This window comes from Nestor notabilis, unplaced genomic scaffold (genome assembly GCF_000696875.1).
Source record: "Nestor notabilis isolate BGI_N333 unplaced genomic scaffold, ASM69687v1 scaffold9169, whole genome shotgun sequence".
Classification (NCBI taxonomy): domain Eukaryota; kingdom Metazoa; phylum Chordata; class Aves; order Psittaciformes; family Psittacidae; genus Nestor; species Nestor notabilis.
In genome coordinates, this window is record NW_009944069.1 from 1 (window position 1) to 24,263 (window position 24,263).

At 38.5% G+C, this 24,263-nt stretch overlaps 1 protein-coding gene across 1 annotated transcript; it reads left to right on the forward strand.

Annotated features, from left to right (window-relative positions):
* Positions 1 to 913: 913 nt before the first annotated feature.
* On the forward strand, positions 914 to 16,195 carry LOC104399223 (carbonic anhydrase 3-like; the record flags this gene model as incomplete). Its single annotated transcript, XM_010022241.1, has 6 exons — positions 914 to 1,111; positions 9,159 to 9,277; positions 10,119 to 10,211; positions 11,133 to 11,198; positions 12,060 to 12,215; positions 16,076 to 16,195. Coding segments are annotated over 6 exons (752 nt in total), but the record flags the coding sequence as incomplete, so codon positions are not given.
* Positions 16,196 to 24,263: the final 8,068 nt, after the last annotated feature.

Here is a 24,263-nt window from a genome sequence, read left to right on the forward strand (position 1 = left end):
GGCGAGCACAGCCCCGGCCGACGGGTGGACTGCGGGCACCAGGCGGGCCTGGGTCGTCGCTCGCAGGTGTGGAAGAGGCGAAGCTGGTGGAAGGAGAAGTCTCTAAGTTAAATAAAGTCAGTTTTCGTACTGTTAATGTAGTTTAACATTTGACATAGCTTTGAAATCCAGCTTTAGGCTAGCCTTGCTGAAGGAGGAGCAGTGCTGGTCCGCACCGCAGCAGCCATGCAGCGGCTGTAAACCCGAGTTGTCTGTTCCTGTGCTCCCTTTTGCTGTAGGAAGAACAGCCCTGCCTCAGTCAGGCTTCTTCCACATGAAGTTCTTAATACAACCATAATAATAATTAAAACCACACTGCAAGTTCTTGTCTTCTTCGGGTATCAGTGTCCTTTTCTCTCTCCAGATGGTTGCATGGTGCCACATTTGAATCATAGCATCATAAAGCAGGGACATCATCAACTAGATCAGGTTGCTCAAAGCCCCATCCAGCCTGGGGAAAAACTTACATGGACGGTGCATCCATAACTTCTCTGGGCAATCATTTGGGTATAGCCCGTAACATTGCTGGGTACTGCTGGACTTTGAGTATGCCTCTGCAGTTTCCTTCCTTGGGGTATTGTCAGTTTCCTGATAAGTACAGTCTTATGGATGCTATGAAAGTTTAGGTTTAGTTGAATGACTTGCAGTATCCAGTATTTCAGCTAGAATAATCTAATTGCTACCCTAATTACACAGTGAAACTCTTGACAGGGCATGACTAACAACCAGACTATTAGTAACCTACTTATTAATACATTTAGTTGATGTTCTGTACCTAAGCAAAATCAAGTTTACATTTAATTGTAACATAAGTGTAATTCATACCTAGCTGGAAAAGGTTGTTTTGATGTTTCTCTGGTCTTTCTCTTTTTAGGACCAGATCAGTGGCACAAAAATTACCCAATTGCCAAAGGACGCCATCAGTCACCTATTGAAATCAATAACAAAGAAGTGCATTACGATCCCTCCCTGCTACCATGGTTTGCTAGTTATGATCCTGGTGCAGCGAAGACCATCCTCAACAATGGGAAAACCTGCAGAGTTGTATTTGATGATTCATTCGATAGATCAGGTTAGTTTTGTTTTCATCTCAAACTTTCATTATATATCAGTGGCTATTTCTGAAGCTGGTTGGAGAACAGAGTGTGCTCTGAATGTTTATGGCTTTCAGAAGGTCTCTCTGTATTACCCATATGTGAAGTGCAGGCTTCTGTGACTCCAGTGCCCTGAAAAACTGGTGGGGAAAGCCTGGGACCACTTTTAAAGGACATAGGTAAAATTCTAGAGATTGGAGAGAGCTGCAAAGAAGCTTGGTGCAGGGTGAATTAAGGTGTAAGGTACATTTCTGAACTTCCAAAAGTCATTGCAATTGTGTTGCTTCCCAGGACCAAGGAGTCCAGGTACTGTCTATGGACCAAATTCCATTTAAGCCCAGCAGAACACCTTTAACTGTGCATCTGGCTGAAATTACAGTATTTGAAAACTGCACCCTTGTAATTTCTGATAGATGAAGTAATGAACCATATGTTGCCACATAGTCACGGTATTTAATGAGTTAAAACTCCCTTTGGCATTCATGAGAGTTTTTCTTAATGAATTTTCCTAATGAATAGGGGTGAAAATATTCAGTGTTTCAGATTTAACGTCCAAAATCTTCTATCTACTCGTAGATGTGACAACAATCAATGCGGTGCATATATAATGCATAGCTTTTAAGGGTTAGTGGGGTATATATTTTGAAGAGATATGTCTGTTCTGTTTAACAGGTGCTAGATATAGTTTATGTTGGCAGAATCACCGACATTTCATGTTAATACTGTTGGCTATATTTCAAAGGAAAAAGCATTACTGAAAGAAGCATGAAATGGCATTAGTACTGTGATAAATAGGAAAAATCAAATGCATACCTCACTCTTTATTCTTGTATCAAGGTCAACAAAGTTGTGTTGTTATTTATAGTACCTGGGATGGTAAAGAAAATGAAATGTCAATTTCAGTAAAATAGTTAAAGTCTGTCTTACATAGTGTGCAGATTTATTTCTTTACATTAAAAGTTCCAATTTCTATTACAGTATAACTAGGATTGACAGCTATAATCACTAGGAGGAATTTTACTCATAGTTTGGTCTTAAATATGTATATGCATGGATTTATTTTAATGGGTTTTTAATTAATGACTTGGGTTTCTTGAAAATAGAAGATCAATATGTTTGTAAGCTGGACTGTTAATACAGTAACAAAACTCAAAAATGACTATGCAGTGAAGACTTTGATTACTTTTTGAGCAAAGTGGGAATCTTTAATGTTGTTTGAATAAAAATACTAATGTCAGATAACATGATACACCAGTAAGGAGGTATAGCTATGGCTACATGGAAGACCTCCATGACCACTACTTACCATTTTTTACCATCTCTTGTATTCTTTTGGGACAGCATCAAATACATCAGTGGTTGCATCTTCTGCATGAATGTCAAATTCTTGTTAGAATTACTCAGATTTTGCATAGGAGGGAGTATCCAGGCACTACTATCTACAGCATGGATCTAACACTGGCCACAAAGAACGGAAGGTTTTGGAATGTTCTGATTTTTTTCAGATTAACTTCTCAGTAACTGTTGTGTTCTCAGAAATAAAAAATGACTCACTGGAAAAAAGGTGTATTTCCCAGCTCTTTGAAGGCGAGAAACATTTAGTGTTTATTGTTATGTCTCCTTTGTTATACCATTGCCTGCAGAGTCTGTGGGAGGTGTTCCTTCTCTAACATAATGCTAATTGCAGGGCTAATTCCACTGTACATACTCCTACTGACTTAAGCATTTTTTAGGGTTTTTAAGATATGTACAGAGATTTATTTTTTTGTGTAGAGGAACAACCAGCTGTGTAATACATACACACGTACTAGCAATCATATAGGAATGGAGCTTTTATTTGTTTGGAACAAAGACATTTGGTCTGTCTGTCTGTCTGTCTCTCTCCCTCTCCCTCTATCTCTATCTCTATCTCTGTCTCTGTCTCTATCTCTATCTCTATCTCTATCATCTCTATCTCTATCTCTATGTTCCTCTATCTGAATTATTTCTGAGTTAACCAGAAAACTAAGGGCATCCTTTGTTTTCCTTACTTTTTCAGTTAGAGTGGTGATATCCATATCTGTAGTTCTGTCTAAATTTTCATTAGTGGTAGATGAAATATATTGCTGAATATATTGCAAAGGTGAGTGATAAAACAAATTACTTTGGATGTCTCCAAGTTTTACTTCTGTTGTGTCTTCTCTGCCAGGAATACTTTGAACATTCACCATTGGGACAGTTTCTCAAATGATTAGAGAGAACTTTCCGGGTAGAGTGCCATTCAATGTGATTCACATTATGTTGAAAAAGGTCTTACTATTATTATCTTAGGAGTTAGTCTAGTGGAAGGAATTGGAGATTTTTTCTACAGCTATTTATAAAGTCTGGTTGACTTTAAGAATCTGCTATGCAATTGAAGGCTTTAGTGACAGATACTTGCTTTAGGAGCTGTGTCCTGCCTCTGCTGCCTGTCCATACAAGATAATAGATTGTTGTGGACTCAGTTCCCTGCTTGACCATACCTATGTGGAAGAACTGTAAGCACTGTAAGATCATTTCGGGTGGAGGCTGGAGTCTCAAAGTCCAGGAAAGAACGGGGAGCTGAAATCAAAACCTCTTAGGTGGCTGTGCCAAATAAAAACCATACTAGAATTTAGTTACTTCGTCAGCCTACCACTGCTATGGTTTTCAGCCTGAATGGCAACTCAGATACACTTTTAGATCCAGCAGTGACTCTGGTTTTGTTTTGAATTAGGGCTGCAATCTTACTTCTGCTAACAGAGTCCATTTGCTTTTAAAATTCAAAAAATACTCATGTATTTGAGTATGTAGAATTGTCCTGAGAGCACCTAACGGGTGGGACCATTGTCATGATGCTGTGTGAGATATATAGCTTGCAACTTTCTTACAATTAATGACTCATTGGCTTTCTTTATTATACTTTGGTTAGATGACTAGATCAAGATGTTCAAGCATTTAATAAGCAGTAAAGATATGTAAATCTTGTACTGGTACCCAGACACAGCAACTAAGGAGAGATACTCTAAGGCTATGTCAAATGGATGTCTTCTTTCATCTTCTTTGTTGTTTTTGTTGTCTCCTTGGCACTTTCTGTGGAAGTTCATCAGCCAGATTCCTACTTTTACTGACTTTCTGATGGATGACATTTCAGGGCTTGGAGTACCTCAGGGCAGGCACACTTTCTTACAAGGTTACTTTGATGCTGTCTGCATAATCTTTTATTTTCTTATCAAACGAATGTGTGCCTTTGGAAGTGGAGGATGCAAAAAAAATTTAAAGTGACAGTTACTGTTGCTTATCCATCCCTGTTAGCATGACTCATGCTGGTGGACAGCATTTCCTAGAGTATCACTTTGTGGGAAATGTCATTTATCTTTGCAGATAAGATTTTGATTAGCAGCTTGTGATGAATAAACATTTATTTGTTGGCTGGTTCTAAAACAATGAGGACAAAACCCATAAACTTTAATTAAAACTAGAAGTCTGTCTATAGACACACAGCTTTTGGTTGATTCCTACAAAATGTTACTTAACTTTTTGTGTACTGAATTTACCCTGGAAGAAGCCAATATCCATTATGAGAATAGCACAGCTAAATACCAGTGCTTGTGTAGCTGCAGTACGATGGCTATGCTGCATACTGCAAGAGGCAGCAAAGTTAAATTCTTCAGTGTTTAAAACGTTTATTATATGTACTGTCTCGTGAAGGTACTGAGAGTTAATATGAGTACTGAAGAGCATGGGTACAGAGAATTTAGGAGGTACATTTCTGTTAACTTTGAATTTCCATTGTTAGAGATAAAAATGCTCGAACAGTCAAGGGTTCAAGCTATGCAGTTAGTTACTCAGTGCACTGTCAGTTTTCTACCTCTGGAGATGGCGATTTCAGCCCTGCCACAGGTCACAAAGTGGGTAGAACATTTCTCCAATCCGGAAAGGCTGAGAGAGTTGGGGTTGTTCACCCAGGAGAAGAGAAGACTCCGGGGAGACCTTAGAGCAGCCTTCCAGTACCTAAAGGGAGCCTGCAAGAAAGATGGGGAGAGACTTTTTAGCAGGGCCTGTTGTGATAGGATGAGGGGTAATGGTTTTACACTAAAAGAAGGGAGATTGAGGCTGGATGTGAGGAAAAGCTTTTTAGAATGAGAGTGGTAAAACACTGACACATGTTGTCCAGAAAGGTTGTGGATGCACCATTCCTGGAGACATTTGAGGCCAGGCTGGATGTGGTTCTGGGCAATCTGATCTACTTGGTGATGTCCCTGCGCATTGCAGTTGGGTTGGACTAGATGAGCTTTGAAGGTCCAACCCAAACTGTTCTGTAATTCTATGACTTGGGAGCTGACTGCTGAACAGGCTGTGATCAAGAGGCACAGAACACACAGGAAAGTGTGTTACAGTGCAGGTGAGGGTGGATTACATGCTGACAGACCTCTGACAGACACTTCTCTTTCCCAGTCTGTCCCTTCAGATACAAACAAAAGTAATTCCTCTGCATATCTGCTCAGTGCTTGCTGAAGAAAATTTCAGTGAGAACTGAAATCTCAGTTCCAAAAGCTTTTAGGAAACAGATTTTATCCCTGCAGTTAGCCAGACTGCTTCAGTAGAGAGATCCTCTTTTGAGCAGAAGATTTTTATAACATCTAAAACGTGGCACTGACATAAAAAAGATGTAAGTTCTGTAGTGTACTGTTAGATTCTGTTATAAAGCAGCCTAACGAAGATAATGTGTCTTTTTCAACTGTCATGCAGTAATACCTTACTAATTTAATTTCACTATGGTTTACCAGTTCATTTTATAGATTTGGCAGGATGTGAGGATCATAAATCTTGTATGAACAGTTATTTCTTCTCATGCTTATAAGTGCAACTTACCTCATAAGTCTGGTGCTCCTTACGTTTTTCCACCTGACTTCCACGGTATGTTTTCACAGCAAACAGGGAAGGCATTTGTGTAGCCACAACTTTGTCAATTTTACCTTAGTAAGGATAAAGACAACTGGCGTTAGTGGAGATTAACAGCCAGACCCCTCCCTAAGATGCTTAGCAAGTGGATGCACGTATTTCGAAACCTTCTTGTCACATTTCTGTTGTTACGGACACCCTGCTAACTAAGGTGAAGTGAGTGGAGCAGCCATCTCCACTCAAACTGCATCACGTTTTCATTTACTGTGTGAACACAAAGTGAAATACAGAGGTTTTTTCTTGCATTGTAATTGCATCCTTCTGTGCAATACTTGCCCTCTCTGGGGCAAACATCTGCCTCAATGCATCGTAAACAGGGCAGCATGAGACAGACTGGCTAATAAGTGGAGTGATTCCATTGAGAATGATAAAAAAAAATTCTTTTATTAGCCAGTTCTTTCTCATGCTGGTCTGTTTATGATGGATCAAATAAAAGGTTAATTTTATTACTGGAACTGATGTCTCTGTGTGTGTCGATATAGGATTGTTCTGTGATAGACCATTCTTCCATGTGGATGGGGAGAACATGGAATTTGAGCAATGATTCAGACTGGTGGAGGGTGATGAGCAAACCTATATAAAAAGATGCAGTCACTGAGCGATAGCTTGATAGGTTGCAATGATAAGACACCAAAAAGGAGAGAAAACATTTCTCCCTTATTTCAGTGACAGCAAGTTTGAAGGAGTTATATTTTGGTAAGTCTGCTGTGGCCATCCTGTTATTTTCTGTAGAGCACAAATTGGAACAGAAGTGTCATGTTTCCAATATTCAGAAGTAAGACCAGCCATTCAGATAGTCATGTGGAAAGGATTATGCAGTATTTCAGAGGACTAAGAGAAAAGCTGCCCATATATCAAGGAAGGAAGTGAGCCTCCAGGCTCCTTTTTTCTACAGCTCTTGCTTTTCATTTCATGGAGTGTCATAGGCAGAAGCTCAGAGAAAGTCATGGGGACTGCTAGAAAAGCATTCTTTCGTGAGTGTTTTGTGCTAGGAAAACAGCTCTCACAGCCTTAAAATTGGGAGTCTTAGATATTTGAGTAATTTCCTATGAAATAATTGTTAGAGTAATTCCCTGATACATATAAACATGTAAAAATATATAAGAATAGAGCTATATTTTAACACCACTGAAAAACAATTTAAAGATACTGTAGTTTCTTTTATAAACTTTTACCTGCCTTTTTTTTTAACTGTTATATGGGTGTGTATGCATGTTAATATTTTCTGAATACAAAACCCCAAGAAGATAAAGATACCTTTAGAATTTAGGTTCCAAGTCAGATGTTTTTTAAAAAATAAAGGTTTCCTTTTACTATCTTTGAGCTATGTAGACATACTTCTGGATTTTTAATGTTTTAGGTATTGGGGAACTTTATGCTTGCAACTGTTTTGTTTACCTTTTTTAAAACATAGGGAAATCTAATTACATTGTAATTATAAACATGTATTTCTATGATTTATACTACTCATTTGCAATTAAAAGAAAGAAAATGCCTTTTTGTCCCTCAGGAGATGGTAGTTTATAGGCATCTTAGTCTTTGCTTCTTCATTCTGTGCGCTAAGTAAAAGCTGCTGTCTATTTATAGATGAGTGAATGTGTTGACACAAGGTGATGCAGAGCTTCACCTAACGCCCAATCAAAAAGTGTCTGATGATGGCCCATCAGTGGAAATACTGACACATTTTTACCTTAAACTGGGTTATTTGGTCTCATGGATCTATTTTAATGGAGAATTGATGGCCTTGTCAGCTGCTGTTGTTACCGTGTTTGCATTGGCCACAGTACTGAATGTCTGTGGGAACAAGTAAAGGGAATTTGTTGAGAGTAGCAGCTTGCTCTTAATGTTCATTGGAGAATACTCTTCGTACTTTATTTCTGGAGATGATAATGTATTTCATTCCTTTTCAGATTTAAGGATATTTTCCTCTAGCATATAAAGACCTGTTCTTGAGAACTGCAGAGTGGCTTATAGGGATGCTATAACTTCTATCCCCAGATAAAGTGAGGATAGAATATTAATTTAGTGAATGTGAAAAAGTTCTTCCCTTTTATTGTGAGATCCTTTCAAATACATCACCTTCGTTTAGGATATAATGTAAAAATGTGCAAAAAATGCAACAGTTTATTTAGAATACAGGGTATTGTTCATCACAGGCTGAACTTCTCCTTAGGAAAATAACTTGCATTCTCAGAGGTTGCTTTTCTGGCTCATTTGCTGTTTTCTTTTTCTTCTTGCACAGCTGAAGGGAGCAGCTATTATAACAGAACCAGCATCAGTAATGTCATAGCTTTTTAAACAAATAAATCAGCCTGCAATAAGAGACACAACTTGTAGTGTTTGTGGGAATTTGTTTATCATCTAGCACTTCTGTAGCTGATCCTAATCATGGCTATTTTTGTTTGCTTTGATATAGGTAGATATTACATGGATTTCAGGGGGAGATTAAGACATCTAAATTTAGGTGGTTTATGTGGGCTTTTAAAAGTAGGTGGGTTATGTCTGTAAACATTCTAGTCAGCAGAGATACAGCCACACTTAATCAATGGAGTTCAGAGAGCAATTCAGGTCACCATCTGTTGAGTATCTACCTTAAGGCAAGCAGAATTACTGTAGAAGTTTGACCATTCTGATTAGGGCCGTACTTCAGTTACCCAAACATAGGTATCTAATGCCATTTTTGATAACCTAATGTACTCACCTTGCCTCCAGATACTGCTTTAGAAAAGTACAGTTCTACAAATTTTAAACAACATCTTCCAGTCCTGTCCAGGTGTTTTTAGGATATCCCAGAAGGAACCAGATGCACATTTTTACAGCTGAATTCAAACAGTGATCTCTATTGACTATAATGGAAGCATAGGCACAAGTAATTTTCATCTGCCTGTAGGTGCATATAACTGAAAACGGTTGCCTGAAGTGCTGCTAAAATCAGTGCAGAGTTACTTAGTACTCTCGGAATATATAGAATCTGTAAGATAAATATTTTTAATACATACATATTTCTTTTAAAAGAATTGAAAGATACTTGAGTCTAATGCTGTTGCAGATTATCAATTGCAGTGCTGAGAGGTGGGCCACTTCCAGGAGTATACAGGCTGCGTCAACTTCATTTTCACTGGGGTTCATCTGATGACCATGGCTCTGAGCATGTTGTGAATGGAGTGAGATATGCAGGAGAGGTAAGACTCACCACTTTTTTCCTTTAAAATAGGGTGTAGAATAACATTTGTCATTAGTGTTCAGGTGGGATGAAATTTGTTATTTGTGTGCTTTTCAAGGAGTTCTTTCTGTTTGTTTCTGTATTTCTGTCTATTCTTACTCCCATCAAGTCTTATAAATGTGAGTCAGGTTGAAGTAATTCTCACAGTGTACAAAAAGAAAAATACTAATGTGAAACGGAAGTTTCCATGTTCTCAAACCAACATGAATCAAAACTTAGGACAGCAAGACTGTATTACTGAGAAGCTATGCAAATTACTAAACAGTATTCTGAAAGTATAGTAGTATAGCAGAAAATACCAACAGAAAGGAGGAAGAATGTGTTGCTTTAATTTTCTGCCACTTGAAGATAGTAAGGGAGGATGAGAACTGTAGACTAATAATATACAGATCTTACATTCATATGGATTCTTTGCTAGAATTACTGTCATTTGAAAGCCAAATGGAAATTAATCACATACCAGTAGATGACTTCTGAACTGCATTTTCTGCCTGCTTAAGTATCTTTTCTGTGTTCTTCATCTTTAAGATGAGATTTCTGTTCTCTTTTGCAATTGATGTATTAAGATGTTTATAGTTTATTTTAAAGCAAATCGTAGTCTAAGTTTAAATATATAACTCATATATGGATTGCTGTCTCTTTTTTCTTTCTTTCTTTTTTTTTTTTTGTTTTTTGAAGACCTAATCCTCATTCTTTGTGGCCACAGGTGTTCTAACATATGTGATGAACTCTGAATTCAGGCTCTGATGGCTTGCTATTCAATAATGGATTTTTTTTTTCACTCTTTTCTTTGCTTCCAGCTACATTTGTTACACTGGAATCCTAAATACAGTAATTACCTTGATGCTGTGAGAAGAACTGATGGAATAGCTGCTTTGGCTATATTTTTGCAAGTAAGTAGAAGCATGCAACACTTCTTTGTACTGCTATTATAGAGTTTTCTATTCTTACGGGCTTAAAAAAGCAAAACCCTCTGAATGTTTTCTAGAGATCGAACCACACTGAAGGACTTGACTTTCAGTAATGCATGCTTTTCAAGTTATAGAGCATGAGTCATGTTATTTCAAAGGGTATTCAGTACTACACACACTTGTCCCAGCAGTTATTGTGTCACTATGTGAGTGGTGGAAGCTGTAAACCCAGATGTATTTGCCCCTGCTTTGGGGACACAATGTCAGTAGTGGCGCTCTGACCAGTGGCAGTCAGCTGTCTCTATGCTAATCATGGTCTGATTTCAAGGACAGATACTGCTGCTAGGGTTTTCAGGCAGTTTCTCACAGGGAAAATTAACTCGGAGACAATACCTGTATCTCATTCTTTTTTAAAGTCTTTGGGGACATGCAGTCTTAACCTGAAACATTGGCCTTTGCTCTCTCTTGTTCTTGATATTCACTAGAGATAGAAAGATGGATGTCTGTGTTGAGATCAGCAATTGCAAGCAGCAGATCTGACTGTGAAATCTGTTTTTTAAACCAAACTAAAACTTATTCCAATTTCTGTACTTGGGTCTGAAGAGTTAGTTATCTTCGTTAGGCTAAAATTTAATGTCAACAGGAATTGCTGTATTGTGAAATTACCCAAGATGCTGAGTTTCTGTAGTGATATAATTTCTTCATTTGGATCATAATATCTGTTGGGGTATAGACAAAGGGTACAGGCAGAAGACATAGCTTATTAGGCTGTCAGGGGTGATAGGTGTGGTTGATGCATTTTAATTTTGTAGTTGATTCATGTTTAGATGAATATAAAACAGTAGGAGTAAGAAGAAAAGTGATTGAGCAGAACTCTGGTTAGCTCATGTTTTTTCTTCACAGGTAGGGGAAACTCCAAAACCAGAAATGAAGAGAATTCTTGAAGAAATAAATGCTATCAAAACGAAGGTAACCATATTGGGCTTCTTACTATAGCTGCAAATCCTCAGGACAAAAAAAATCAAGAGTCGTAACTTTCTAGTTTTCAAATTCTGCCCTGCAACATTGCCATAATATACTTGTGGATAAAACCATGGGTAGCTCTTCCTTAACAAGAAATGTCCTTTCTTCCATTTACATATAAGCCTTCTTTGTCTTTAGTGTGCCTCATGATTTTGTGAAAATGAGAGTCATCTCACCAAATTTTACACCTGAAAAGTAGGCGTGGAGTCTTACTCCCTCAGTGGTCAGTGACAAAAGAAAGGCACCTTTGGAAATAGGCTGCCTAATGGACCTTTGGAAATGCTGCTGACTGGACATCTGTGTTTCAGATAACATTGTGTGATAAGAATCTCACATTTCATAGGCTGCTTTGTTTGTTATCAGCATAAATATTATAAATCTGGTCTACCTGTCTTACTTCATTATGTGGTGACATAACCCAATGCTCAATAGATAGGCAGAATTTCCATAAGAAAGGAGGCCCGAAGGAAGAGTATTTCTGCACAGAAATGACCGAAGCACATCTGTACTGGACGCTGCTTCACATGAGTTAGCTCAGGTACAAGAAGTACCATTATGAAGTTGTATGCTGTTCCATGCTTCTCTGGGCCCATCTGTGAGGGTCATTCAGTCCACTTATCTTTACACTGCATCACCATGTCTTGTGTAGATGTGTGCTTAGTTTCCTTAGTTCATACCTTTGAAGTATCTGAGTCACTCCCTGTTTTGTAAAATACCAGAGCTGCATCTTTACTAATCTTGACTAGAACTGTTGAAGACTTTTCTGTTTGGTTTTGTCATGTTTGTTTGGTTTTTTGTTTTTTAAAGGGGAAAGAAGCTCCTTTTCCAAATTTCGATCCGTCAATTCTTTTCCCTAAATCTCATGACTACTGGACATACCATGGGTCTTTCACTACTCCACCTTGCGAAGAGTGTATCACCTGGATTATTCTTAGAGACCCTATTATAGTCAGCTCAGACCAGGTAAATTTCAAGTAGATAATATTTTACTCACTTCTTTTTAGTTACATGCCATACCCTGATCTTAGTCTTTTGACAAGGAAAATACCCACTGACTTCTGTGAGAAATTTTATGATTAAAGAGGCAGAACTGAATGCTTTAGAAACTACCTTGGGACTCCATAGGGAACCTCTAAAAATCTTCAAAGGACTGCAGGCTACAACCTAGTGTGTGCTATCAACCTATTAGACATACCTCTTTGTGTGTTTCTGTGACTCCTACATTAATTAGTTGAGCAGAGATGGTGACCTTCTTTACTTGGAATATCTCATTATTTCCTAGCCCATATCAGGCATTATGGTGGTTCACATTCACACACATCAAAGAGCTTTAAAAATCAGTAAAATCGTAACACAGTGTAGATGGTAAGAGTTTATAGCAGTCTGGAGTATGACTGACAGCAAGCAGTAATTACTACATGAGAGGTCTTGCTCCTGTGGCCAAGAGACCTTTTGCAACATAAACTAAAGAAAAGAGTAGTTCCCTCTTTGTTTCCCAGTCCCTGTGTTCCCACAATACTAACTTTTGCAAGTAGGAAACAAGCTGGATGAGCTAGTTGTGGCTCATACCTTGTATTTTACACAGAGCTCAAAACACTGCATTACACTAAAAGCCAATGTACTAAGGCTCAAACCGTTAACTTGCATTCTCCTGCAACCATTTGAATCAGAACACTGACGCATTTTAGCTAAAGCTTATGCGTCTTTGATAATGCAGGATATTTTTCAACCATTTATATTGTTTCAAGCATCCTCATGTAAAGTGTTCATTGCTTACCATGGTCAATGTTTGAGGGTAGTCGCTAGGCAAACTATGAAATAAAGCTGCTGTGAAAAAGCGACCATCTGCAATGAAATGCAGTGGGACAGCTGCGTACACTGAATGAAGCAGGCATCCGGTGTTCTCACCTGATGCAGCAGAGCATCTCCAAGTCTGAACATTCTACTTTGCAAATGTGTCTCTTACAGCTTGCTTCTTTCAAAAATGTCTTCTATCAGAATACAAATTTAATGGAGTGGGTGATTCTCTCTGCCACATATTCCAGATGGCATCATGTAGCCAAGAAAATTATGGAAGAGCTGTATCAGGTGCTCGCTACCCATGTTTCTGGAAGGTATACCAGCTAAATTTTCACAAACAGGAGCAGCATCAGATAACCATAAATTCTTGTTAATTTGAAAGCTTTCTCTGGTCACTTATGATAAAGAAGTATTTCTTGTTAGTCCCCATTCCCCCTCAAAACACATTTATAGAAATTTGAAGGTCTAGTCCTCATTCTTTGTTGCCCCAAATGCAACATTACACTTCAGCCAATGATTCTACTCATGCCACACAAGTTAGTTTTCTTACCTGAGGTTATTCCTCTGCTCAGCAGACTATAATGATATGATATCACAAATTTCAAGACCCTAGGATAGTGAAAACACGAACATTAATCAAGTAACTGACATATTATGTAGATATTATATGTAGACACAATTTTTCATTTTAGGTTCTAAAGGTGATAAGCTATTTAATTGTATTGAACAATGTGTGTTCACACACACACCCCCTATTTTCTGGTACTTTGTATTTATGTAGCTCTTTACCTGTTAAAGAAGAGAACTCAGGTGTGATAGAAACCTCAGTTGGCAAGAGGGGAAATACTGTAATGTATTCATATAACTTACAGCTTAATTTTCACAGCTTATTGAATTGATCTGCCTCCTGTTTCTGTGCCCTGAAAATTAAAGTATGTGGGCTATTTTGAAGCTGGTACTTGTCCAAAAAATACAAATATGATCTGACTGGTTTCCACAACATAAGTCTGCTTAGAGGTTTATATTACAGAAGATCAGCTACAGATTTTGCTGGCAAAAGTCAAGTCATTACTGAGTGTCTCTGATTTAAAATGTGTTTTTTTTTAAAGAGTAACTAATCACACTATTGATCCAGCTTCATGAAAAGACTTTTTGATCACTGCTGTATTTGGGTCATGACCTTTCTTCTGCTTATCTAAAGTTTTGGGAAACATACAGACTGTTTTCTAACTGGCCCTACTGTAGAAAAAATGGAGCATTTAAGGTAAAAAAAAGATTATTACATATGGATGGGACATTGGCTCTTATCCTGAGATAATCGTTCTTCAGGCACAGTTGGCAGTATATGTGCAGTACTGTGCACAAATACAATAGAAAGACTTTCCTCACTCGAGAGTGCCTGCAGTCTAAATAATGTATTCATAAAAGAGGATTGTGTTACCAATTACTTCTAATCCTAGAAAGTGTACTACCAGGCAGCCTCATTAATAGTAATTATTTTAAGTGCACGTGCATTTACAGTGGATTGCTGTGATGCTTTTGCAGGCAGACGGTAACAATATAATAGCCACAAGGATAAGTGCAGTAACTGTGAATCAGTACTCTGCAGGAAAAATCAATTCACCAGGAATCCCTTTGAGATGCAGAGTGGGTGGCCTAGCTGCTCAGATTACTCTTAATGAAAGGAAAGGGATTTACCTGTGGAGTAACTATCCAGTTGCAGACTAATTTTTTCACCTTTATGTAGCTATAGTCTGAATATATGCCTTTTTTTTTTTTTTTTTTTTTTTTACCAAGTAGGGCAGATCTTCCACAAATAATAAGAAAAAACGCAACTTCTGAATAGCACTCTATCAGTATTAACAAAATTGATCAACTGTTTTCATCTTCTACTATTCCCATACAAATTATTCTTTATCTAAAATCTGAAATTTCATTTCAGATTAATAATCCAGTTGATGCATATTATACTGATCAGAAATGTGGCCTCACCATTGTTTAGGCAAACAGATCGCTGTCTTTTCTGAGCTGTGTAGTGAAGAGCAATGTTGAGATGCCTGAGCTGGCGCAGCCCATAAACTAGAATTAGTATAGGCACAGTGAACCCGGCTTTTACAGCCCAGATAAAAGTTCTGCTTCCGCTGGACTTGAACTCTGTAGCATAAAAGATAGATACATCAGTGTATTGAAGCTAGTGGCAAACAAAGTTGATGTGTGCAATGCATGGGGCTATGTTTTCAAGCACACACATGGGAAAATGTGTGCATGCTTTTAATGGTAAGCCATTAGACAGGGAAGTGTCAAGGGTCTGAATCACTGCTGACACACCATCTAATGTTGTTCATGGCAGTGACAACAAATGAACATAGGGTATCTGTGAGTGGGCATATGTGCTGCATCCTTTGAAAATCAGAAAGTAGCACTGGAAGAGCATTATACAGCTTTGAAGAGTATAGGCAGAAGTCTTCCAAAAAAACACATACCTTGGTTAAAAAAATGGCCAAGGAGAGTCAAGCTTCAGACCCTGTTTATAAACCATTTGAAACCAAGTCATTATCCAGATTTACATTTCTGTTATCAATAGTGGACTTTTTTGTGTCGCTACAGTATATCCTTTGCTGCAGACCCACCATCGAAGTGAAGAATTAGTTTATAATTCAGCCACAATGCTTTGCAATTCCAGAGGCTTCTTAACAGACACTAAAGCATTAGGAAGGGTTTATTAGGACATAGACTGTTCTATTTGCATTATCTGAGGACTTCCTGCAGTTTCTGTGGCTCTACAGATTTCTGTAGACAGTACATAAATGACAGTATTTTTCACAATCCTGTTCAGATGGGACCCGTTTTTCTGTCTTGAGTATTTCTAAGAATGTCACTGCTAGGAAAAGAACATGAGTACTGTTCTTGTGGTGATGGGGTGAAGGACATCTTCACAACTTTGAAGTCTCCTAGGCTTAATTGTTGGTCTGTGGATTTGATCCCAAGGGCATGAGGACACTTTGATTTCTGCTCTCCTGCAGATGGCGAAGCTCCGCAGCCTATCCAAGAATGCTGAGAATGAACCTAATCTTCCCCTGGTTGATAACTGGCGCCCGACGCAGCCTCGGTATTTCAGGATGGTGAGCGCATCATTCCTCTAGGACCTGGCTCAGGTTGGGTGTGCCATCTAGGGGACACCTAGAACTAAGAGATGGTTTTGATTTGTGTCCTCTGTTGCATTTAGACAGAACTACATCTGTAGGTCTGGAGACTGAAACTTTGAGTCATGAAATGTGAATTTCACTTTCAGAGGATAACATTTACTTAAGACAGATCCTATAATTAAAAAGGAAGTAGAGAATCTGTTTGGCTCTTCATAACTGCTATAACATAACTTTCATTGATAGTACAAAGGAAGAAAGAACATGCTACTAACAATTACAAAACCGTTTCCTTTTGCCCACATGTCTCTTGATGCTTGCCTTATTCCATGCTAAACAGATTGGAGTTAAGAGAATTGTTTTCAGCATAAACCCATGTTCTTCAGTAGCTGTTTTCTGCATTACCCATAACCTGCTTTGAGCTGCACCAGTTAATACATAAGGCATTCTTGTAAGTAAAGGAGAGCACTCTTTTGGTACTTTATACTCACATAAAATATGAAAGGATAGAAAATTGCTTTATAACCATTGATAAAGAACTAAGCTTTTAACTTTTTTAAACTATGGACAGGTGAAACAGAGGTCTGTTCTTAAAACTGTATTCAGAGAGTTATATGTAGTTAAAACTGTGGAAGGGGGAAGAGCTCTTTCCATTCATATCACAACTGTTTGTCCATATTAAAAGACTAATTTGCATTTTCAAGTTGTAACAATCAAAGTGACATGGATTTTGAGAACTTGGTCTTTGTATTCCGAATATATATTTTCTTTATGTATGCAAGTGGTTTTTCTGTGTAAAAAAGGGTGTTCAGATAGAAAGAGTTCTTAATCTTTTTCTGGGTTGTTTTGGTTTTTTTTGAGTCAGATTCTCACTTTATTTGCAAATATAATTGGTCCTGCTGTCAGTGAGATCTGCACGTAAGTGTCTGAAAACATAGTTTGACTCTCCTGATGAAAATGCAGTTGACCAGGGTGTTCTTGCCTCTTGTTTTGACATAAAGAACAATGAAAGAGGATTGTAAGCCTATACTTGAAATAACGGTGTTTCTGCATTAAAAAATTTAACAATAATACATTTTTGTTCTGTATGGTTTTTTTTTTAATTTTAGAAACATGTAAAAATAATGACGTTTCAAAGAAAGACTTGTCAATGTTATCTGTAATACATCTTCATGAAAATCAATGATGGTTGGTATCTTTTTCAGATGTTTGTTTGAACTACAAGAGTACTGATAATACTTCATGTGACTGAAAGCAAGGAAAGGAAATAGCATCTTAAATATGCTACATCATTGAGACATCCACATCTATTCTTTTAGTGAGATGACCCTATTCTGACAACGGCTTTCTTGTAATGTAATATGAATCAACTCCTTCGCAAGTTGATTGCACAGTGGATAAGTTCAGTCTGTATCTAAAACTGGTAGTCTGAACAGTAATTTACATTGAGCTCTGGAAATACAAAGCAGCTGCCATGTTCTAGGACAAGAGGATGCTGCTGAGCTAGGTGATGAGACAGGGGTTATGCTCCCTGTCTTCAGGTTCCCCACCATGAAAGTTTCTGGACCGTGTCCTCACATTGCTTTCTTCTTTCAGATAGGTAGTGTTTTGGCTGGGAAATTTCATTTAGTCCTTGTTAGTATTTCCCATCCAATTTCCCAAATGGATTGCATTGTGCTGTTCATGTTTGCACTTCTCATTTGTAGCCATATTGAGAAATGATTCAGATGAGTTAATATCTGTTTACGTTGCATGCACATATTGCTGACTGACACAGGTTGTCTTACATGCACATACTTCTTTCTAGTCAGATAGATGACTTACACTAATAAAGCCTGTGCTGGTCCCTATGTTTGAAAACATACATTTTTATTTGAATACTTTATTAAAAGTAATTTCTTCCCGGCCGGGTTGTTCCAGGAGAGTTCAAAGCTTTGTATTTGACCACCAGTACCCAACACAGTATTAGATGTAGGGATAAGAACATGCTGCTCAGTTGTGCTTTATACTTCAGAGGAGGGCTTAATTCATAAAGATTTCTTTTTCCAATAAACTTCTATGTAAATATCCAACAGAACATCAGGAAGTATTCTGTGTGTGGTAACTGATGTTATTCTGAATAGGAATGCAAGTCACAGAACATCACGGTCCATGCAGGGTTCTCATAGAATACCGTGGGCTTCCTGCCTTCAGGTGAAAATGGCAATTTCCTGATGTGTGAACATAAGAGAAAACAAAATGACAAAACACCTTTCTACTTGTTTTTCTCCAGTCAATTCTGCAGTACGTATCTGTTTGCTTATGTGTTGCCTCATTAGAAAAAGGAATTTTGAGGCAAAAATTATTTTCCTTGCAATTTATGATATTGCAAATCTGGAACATGTAATCCAAATGGTTTATGTAGTGATATGATGGTTTCCCAGTTCCACTTCACAAAGGAGCTGTCTGGGTGCTGTAACTGAAGCTGAGGTAAGCCTCGTTCTCTAAAGCCATGTTTATTAAATTTTAAGCTTAAAGCCAAACTAGTTTTTTTAAAGAGTGTCATTTGACTTTTAATGCAGTTGGTTTCATAATATCTATATTTATAATTAGTAAAAGGTAGACTAAGCTAGGCTCAGGACTGGGTTGACTCAGTTGCAGATAGGAGAAAGTGTGTGAATATGTGGTTTGGCAGCGGTTTTCCAGTGTTGAAAGGACTGTCTGAAGTAATGATGACAGATTGAGGAAACAGTGCTTCAGCAGGCATTGGAAAAAATTGGAAAGTGTAGGAGTAGAATGAAAACAAAAAGCCAAAGAATAGGGGGCACTTCAGGGGCACTCTACATTGAGCTGTAAGCTTTAAGTATGAGAAGATGAGGGAGAGTGTTGAAGGCAGCAAGGGAGGAAATGTGGGGTGCTGTGAGTCAGCATTTAGAATGCTTTCATGTCTGATGCAATTTTCATTTCTCTCTGGCTGTGTTCATTGTTATTTTACAATGGTTCCCCCTTGCTTTTAGCTTGAAGCTTTCTGTAAGAACAAGAAAAATTAATCACTGGTACGACTGAATACAGGTCACTGTAGTAATAACATCCCACTCAGCTCACTTCTTACCCTCACGTTTCCACCATGCAGTGCAGTCCTATGCACCACAAGAGCATAGGACCACAAGGGAAGACATCAAATTTTCATCTGGGTGGGGTATAAAACAAGGAGTTACTACTATATTTGGCTTTACATACCATATATGCCTGACGATACTTGGTGATATCAGTGCTGATTAGGAACAGTCCTTCTGAAACAGACACAGGGGAAGTTTAGATTAGATATATGAAGTTCTTTAGTGTGAGGGTGGTGAGGCACTGGAATGGGTTGCTCAAGGAAGTCGTGAATGCTCCAACCCTGGCCGTGTTCAAAGGCCAGGTTGGACAGAGCCTTGGGTGACATGGTTTAGTGTGTGGTGTCCCTGCTCATGGCAGGGGGGTTGGAACTGTATGACCTTAAGGTCCTTTCCAACCCTAACTATGCTGTGATTCTATTCAGACATGAGACATGCAGCCACATTGCACAGCTTGTTGGCAGCCTTTTCTCTCCAAGTTTCTTTTTATCTGCTACAGACATCAAAATAATTTGACTTGGCCTAGCTCCGTGGTGCTGTGAGCCTTCCTGAGACTTGAAGCACTTTAAAGGGATGGCTGAACTTGTGTATGCATCAGTGGCAGTCTTCAACATGACAAGAAGGTGTGTGTGGAATAAAATCACAGCTGCCGTAGCACTCTGACATGATTATGCTCATCAACAATGAAAAGGAATTACCATCAATTTTAGGTAATATCTGCCTGTCTAAACTTGGTCAGAATAAAAGATACCTATGGTAAACGCTTGAGAAGTCCATTTTCTCATGTTGCTTGTTGCAAACCATTTCTCTAGCCCCAGCGTCATGCTAATCATAGAAGCTATTCTTAGGTTACCTGTATACAGCTGGGCAGGAAATGATGAAGTGGATCAGCCTCACTTTACAGATGGCTCTGAGGCAGGCAAAAGGAGGTAGATGTAGATAGCAATCTAAAATTTTATATAAAAGTAGATGTGGATTTTACTGGGGATTTTAGTAAAAATCTTTCAGGTGATAGATCTTTTGAAGAATTTAGACTCATCAGATCTTCTTTAGATCAGGATTACATTTGATAAAATAAATTTCATTTATTCTATAGCCAAACTTATGCCTTGGAAATTTCACCAGTCATCTATACAAAAAAGGGTAGATCTTTAGACCCCTTCTTTTATATTGAATAAGACAGTATTCTGAAAACTCTGTGCATGGCTGTTAAGACCGTAAGAAGAATTCTGAATTTTGTGAATTCTGAAGTTTCAGATTTAATGAAAAAAAACCACAAAAAACCCAAAACTAGTTCAAAGTTCTCCTCATGGTGAAGGACTTTTGAAAATTTAGACAAATACAACTATACAGTAATGTCTGAAGCAGTGCTGCAGAATATGTCTTGCTAACTTCACTCCCAGAATTCTGGGTTTTGTGGTGTTTTGCTGAAAGGAGAAGTTTTCTATTCTGTCATTTCATCAGAGCATAGTCCTTACAGCTACATTTAGGCTGCCATGCGTTTTTCTGCTCCTCGTAATAAAGCATCCTGTGGGGAATATGTGGGATCACAAGGAACGATTGACACAGACATTCTGTCATGTCCACTGGCCATACGGCAGTTCACTGGGTCTGAAATCTCTGGTCTGTCAGCTGGGGGAAGCCATCCCTCCAGAAGGGCATGCAGCTAATCCCTAGTCATGGTCATTAGAGGACTCATCATGTCTCTAATGGAACGTGCTGAAGGCTGCCTTGTTTTGGATAATGTGTCACTCCCTTGCCTCAAAGTCTTTTTTCCGTTGAATAGCCCTACACCTCTGTGGTTTTCTGTGTCTGTCTATATATGTATGTATGTATGTGTATATTTATGTATATCAATATATATACAAAGCACATACATGCTACGTAAATGCGTGTTCTGTTACTGGTTATTGTTAATGTGGGATAGTACTTAACTGAAACTACAACTAATTTCAGACTCATAGGAGATAAAGCATCCTTCTAGTGAAGTTAGTCTTGCTTTTACTGAGCCTGTTGCTAGTTGGCTGCCTGCAGCATCTGACTGTTTTCCAGAATAAGGTAGCTGAGGAAATGGCTGCTTTTCCCTCCTTTTTCAAGAACAAAAGAAACTCATCAGCTTTGAGCAGCTTTGCTTCTTTATGAGATCACTGTGGCCATGAATTGCTTTTTCCACTTTCTAGTAAACAAACTGCAGTGTTAACTTTGAAGGACCTAAAAATGATGTCTGGTCAGGCTAAAGAGGGCTCATACAAGAAGGAAAGCAATGAAGAATGTCATGGGTGGAAGGTGTCAGGGAAGAGCTGGTAAAGACTGGGCAGATAGCAAACATGTACAGGTGATCACAGTGAGATGAGCAGAATGATACAAAGGCAGAATTCACTGCTGGTTGCTGAAAGTGGTGAGAACTCCCGAGCCATGAAAGGGTCAGACTCCATCTGTTGAAAACCAGGCTTGTACCTCATTGGTAAGCAGTGTCGTGGCTGTATCAACGGCATGGGACCAAATAAAGACCACTTGAGGGGACCTGAGCAAATCACTCCTTTGAGAGGAGAGAAGGCTGTGCCTTCCGTTCTTTATGTGCTACAGCGAGGCAGAGATTTAGTGATCCCACATGAAGGCACAGGGCAACTTGGATTAACACTCATAGTTAGGCAAATAGATGAGATGGTCGCCTAGTTGCACATTGCATGTGGCTGGCTTAAACACATGTGTTTTATAATGAGGTAGAGAGTTTTGTTCGTCAGATGGTTAATTCGACCTGCATTCTTGTTTGTATTCCTGTGGGAAAAAGTGTACGTAGACAGTGATCGTTTTGGGTTTTTTTCTGGGTTACTCCTCTTTATGCTAGTGTACTTGTACTTTACAGTAGTGGGGCTGAGTGTTGTCTTTCTGTATGTAAAGAAGATGCAGGGAATGGCAGCGGAGATCTGTGGAACCGTGTCAGTGAGTCTACTGAAAACACTTGGAAAGCTCTAGCCCCAGGATTTTCTGCATCGGACAATATTCCAAGGATTATGGCATATGGCAGAGAGGTCTTGTAATTATTGCAGTTCACAGTGAATGATTAGATCAGGTTTATGGCTTTCCAAAAATTGGAATGCATTTACTTTCAAAATGGGTGATCATTGGGAGTATCAGAATGCTGAAGGAAGATACATAATCAATGTGGATACATCTAGTAAGCTAGGATATGGACTAGAAAGCAGATAAAAAAGTTTTTGGGGAAGTTTTGTTGATTTTTCTGATTACCATCAACCTATTGGCTGTATCAGCTCCTACTGATTCACAATACTTGCTAATCTAGACATAGCAAAAAACACAGTCATGGAGCAGACAGCTGTGGTGTTAAACTATGAAGAAATACAGGAAAAAAGAAGATAATTCCTCATTTAAAAAAACCCATCAAATCATAGTATGTTTAAAATGAGAGACAGTGAAGATATGAAAGAAGAAATGGTGTTAGCCATCAGACTGGGCTGTGGAATCAGACAATAGAAGCCTGTCTGTATTTATTTTTGAAGGCATCATGGAAAAGGACAGTTTTAAGGAGTTTTCTGAGTGTTATTTTGTAGATCTTCTCCCAGGCATGAAGGGATGCCAAAACTCATGCTTGCTTGAAAACAGAAATGGACACTTGCTGATCAGAGACAAGAACCGGCACTTTGATTCCGAATTTCGGCTAACAGGTCAGGAGAAAGAAGTCTACAAAAGACTTTGAAAATCAAAGCAAGTTGCGTGTATTTAATGTGACAAAGAAAATATTTGGGATTCAAAGAGGTGGTGACACAAGACAGAACAAAAAACTGTCTTAGCAAACAGTGGAAAGGTTGTGTTTGCTATTGCTTGAGGAAGGGACATTGCAGGAGTGTGTGTGAGAATGAATGAATTTTTTAGCTGATTGGATAAATAGGCTCTGCACCCTAGTATCTTAACAGAAAGAACTGGAAAGATTTACATGTACCTTGGATGAGGCCTGGATCATAGGCCTGAATTACTATTGGTAACTGGTATTAGCCCCTTGACCAAACAAAGAGTGTTAGGAGACCATTTTTCCCATGGTGGCCTTGAAGTTAATAGTCAGAAACAGGCCAAGATTTTTGCTCAACTGCCGCCTTTTGTATCCCCACACAAATCACGGGTTCATTTAGCCAGGTTGCGAATCTCATCTCTCCATTATTTCTGCCTTCCTTCCCATTCAAATGCTGAGAAGGACATAGAATTACTGTTAGATGAGAAGGGGCTACTTTCTTTAATGACTAGGATGTGTCTGGTCCTGAAATTAGTGGAGGTCAGTCGATTACTTAGTTGGAAGTTCATAAACCTTTCAGCAGTGCTGTTCTGGCTTGAAATGCTCAGACCTTTGCTATCATGTTTCTTCTGGAAGTTGCGTTGTTGGATAACTTGCTGTTTTAAATCCTTGATGGATTTAATGAAACAAGCAAAGGGCTGCAAAGTAACTGTGAATTCTTGATCTATCTAATTTCTACTTAAATTGACTAGTTTGGTCACTCAGCTAGTGATAGCTCCTGCAGTAAATTGGCATGCATGTTGGTATTCCTAATAGTCTTCATTAAAAGTGGGTAAAGCAGGTCTCAGTCCAGAAATAATTTATGATCAGCTTCAAAAAGAGTATCTGAAGAGATACTTGCACAGATACCCTTGGAAAAAATATTGTAGGTACCTGTATATACAGTTATAAATGTCATGTCTTTATTTTGCCAATTTAATGATAAAGGCAAAAGCAGCGAGACAGAGGCAAAAACACTGTCAGTGCTGCCCCATGGTGAGCAACCAATTCTCACACGCTTCCTTACTGCCTTGGTATTGATTAGGTTTTTGAACATCTCAGGTGAAAGAGAACACTATTGGGTCATTCGTGAATAACTTGCAGGGAATCGGGATAAAATCCACTACGTACAAATTTCAGAAGCCTCTGGGACCTGTGGGTGTTGTCAGTGGAAATGATTGCTCTG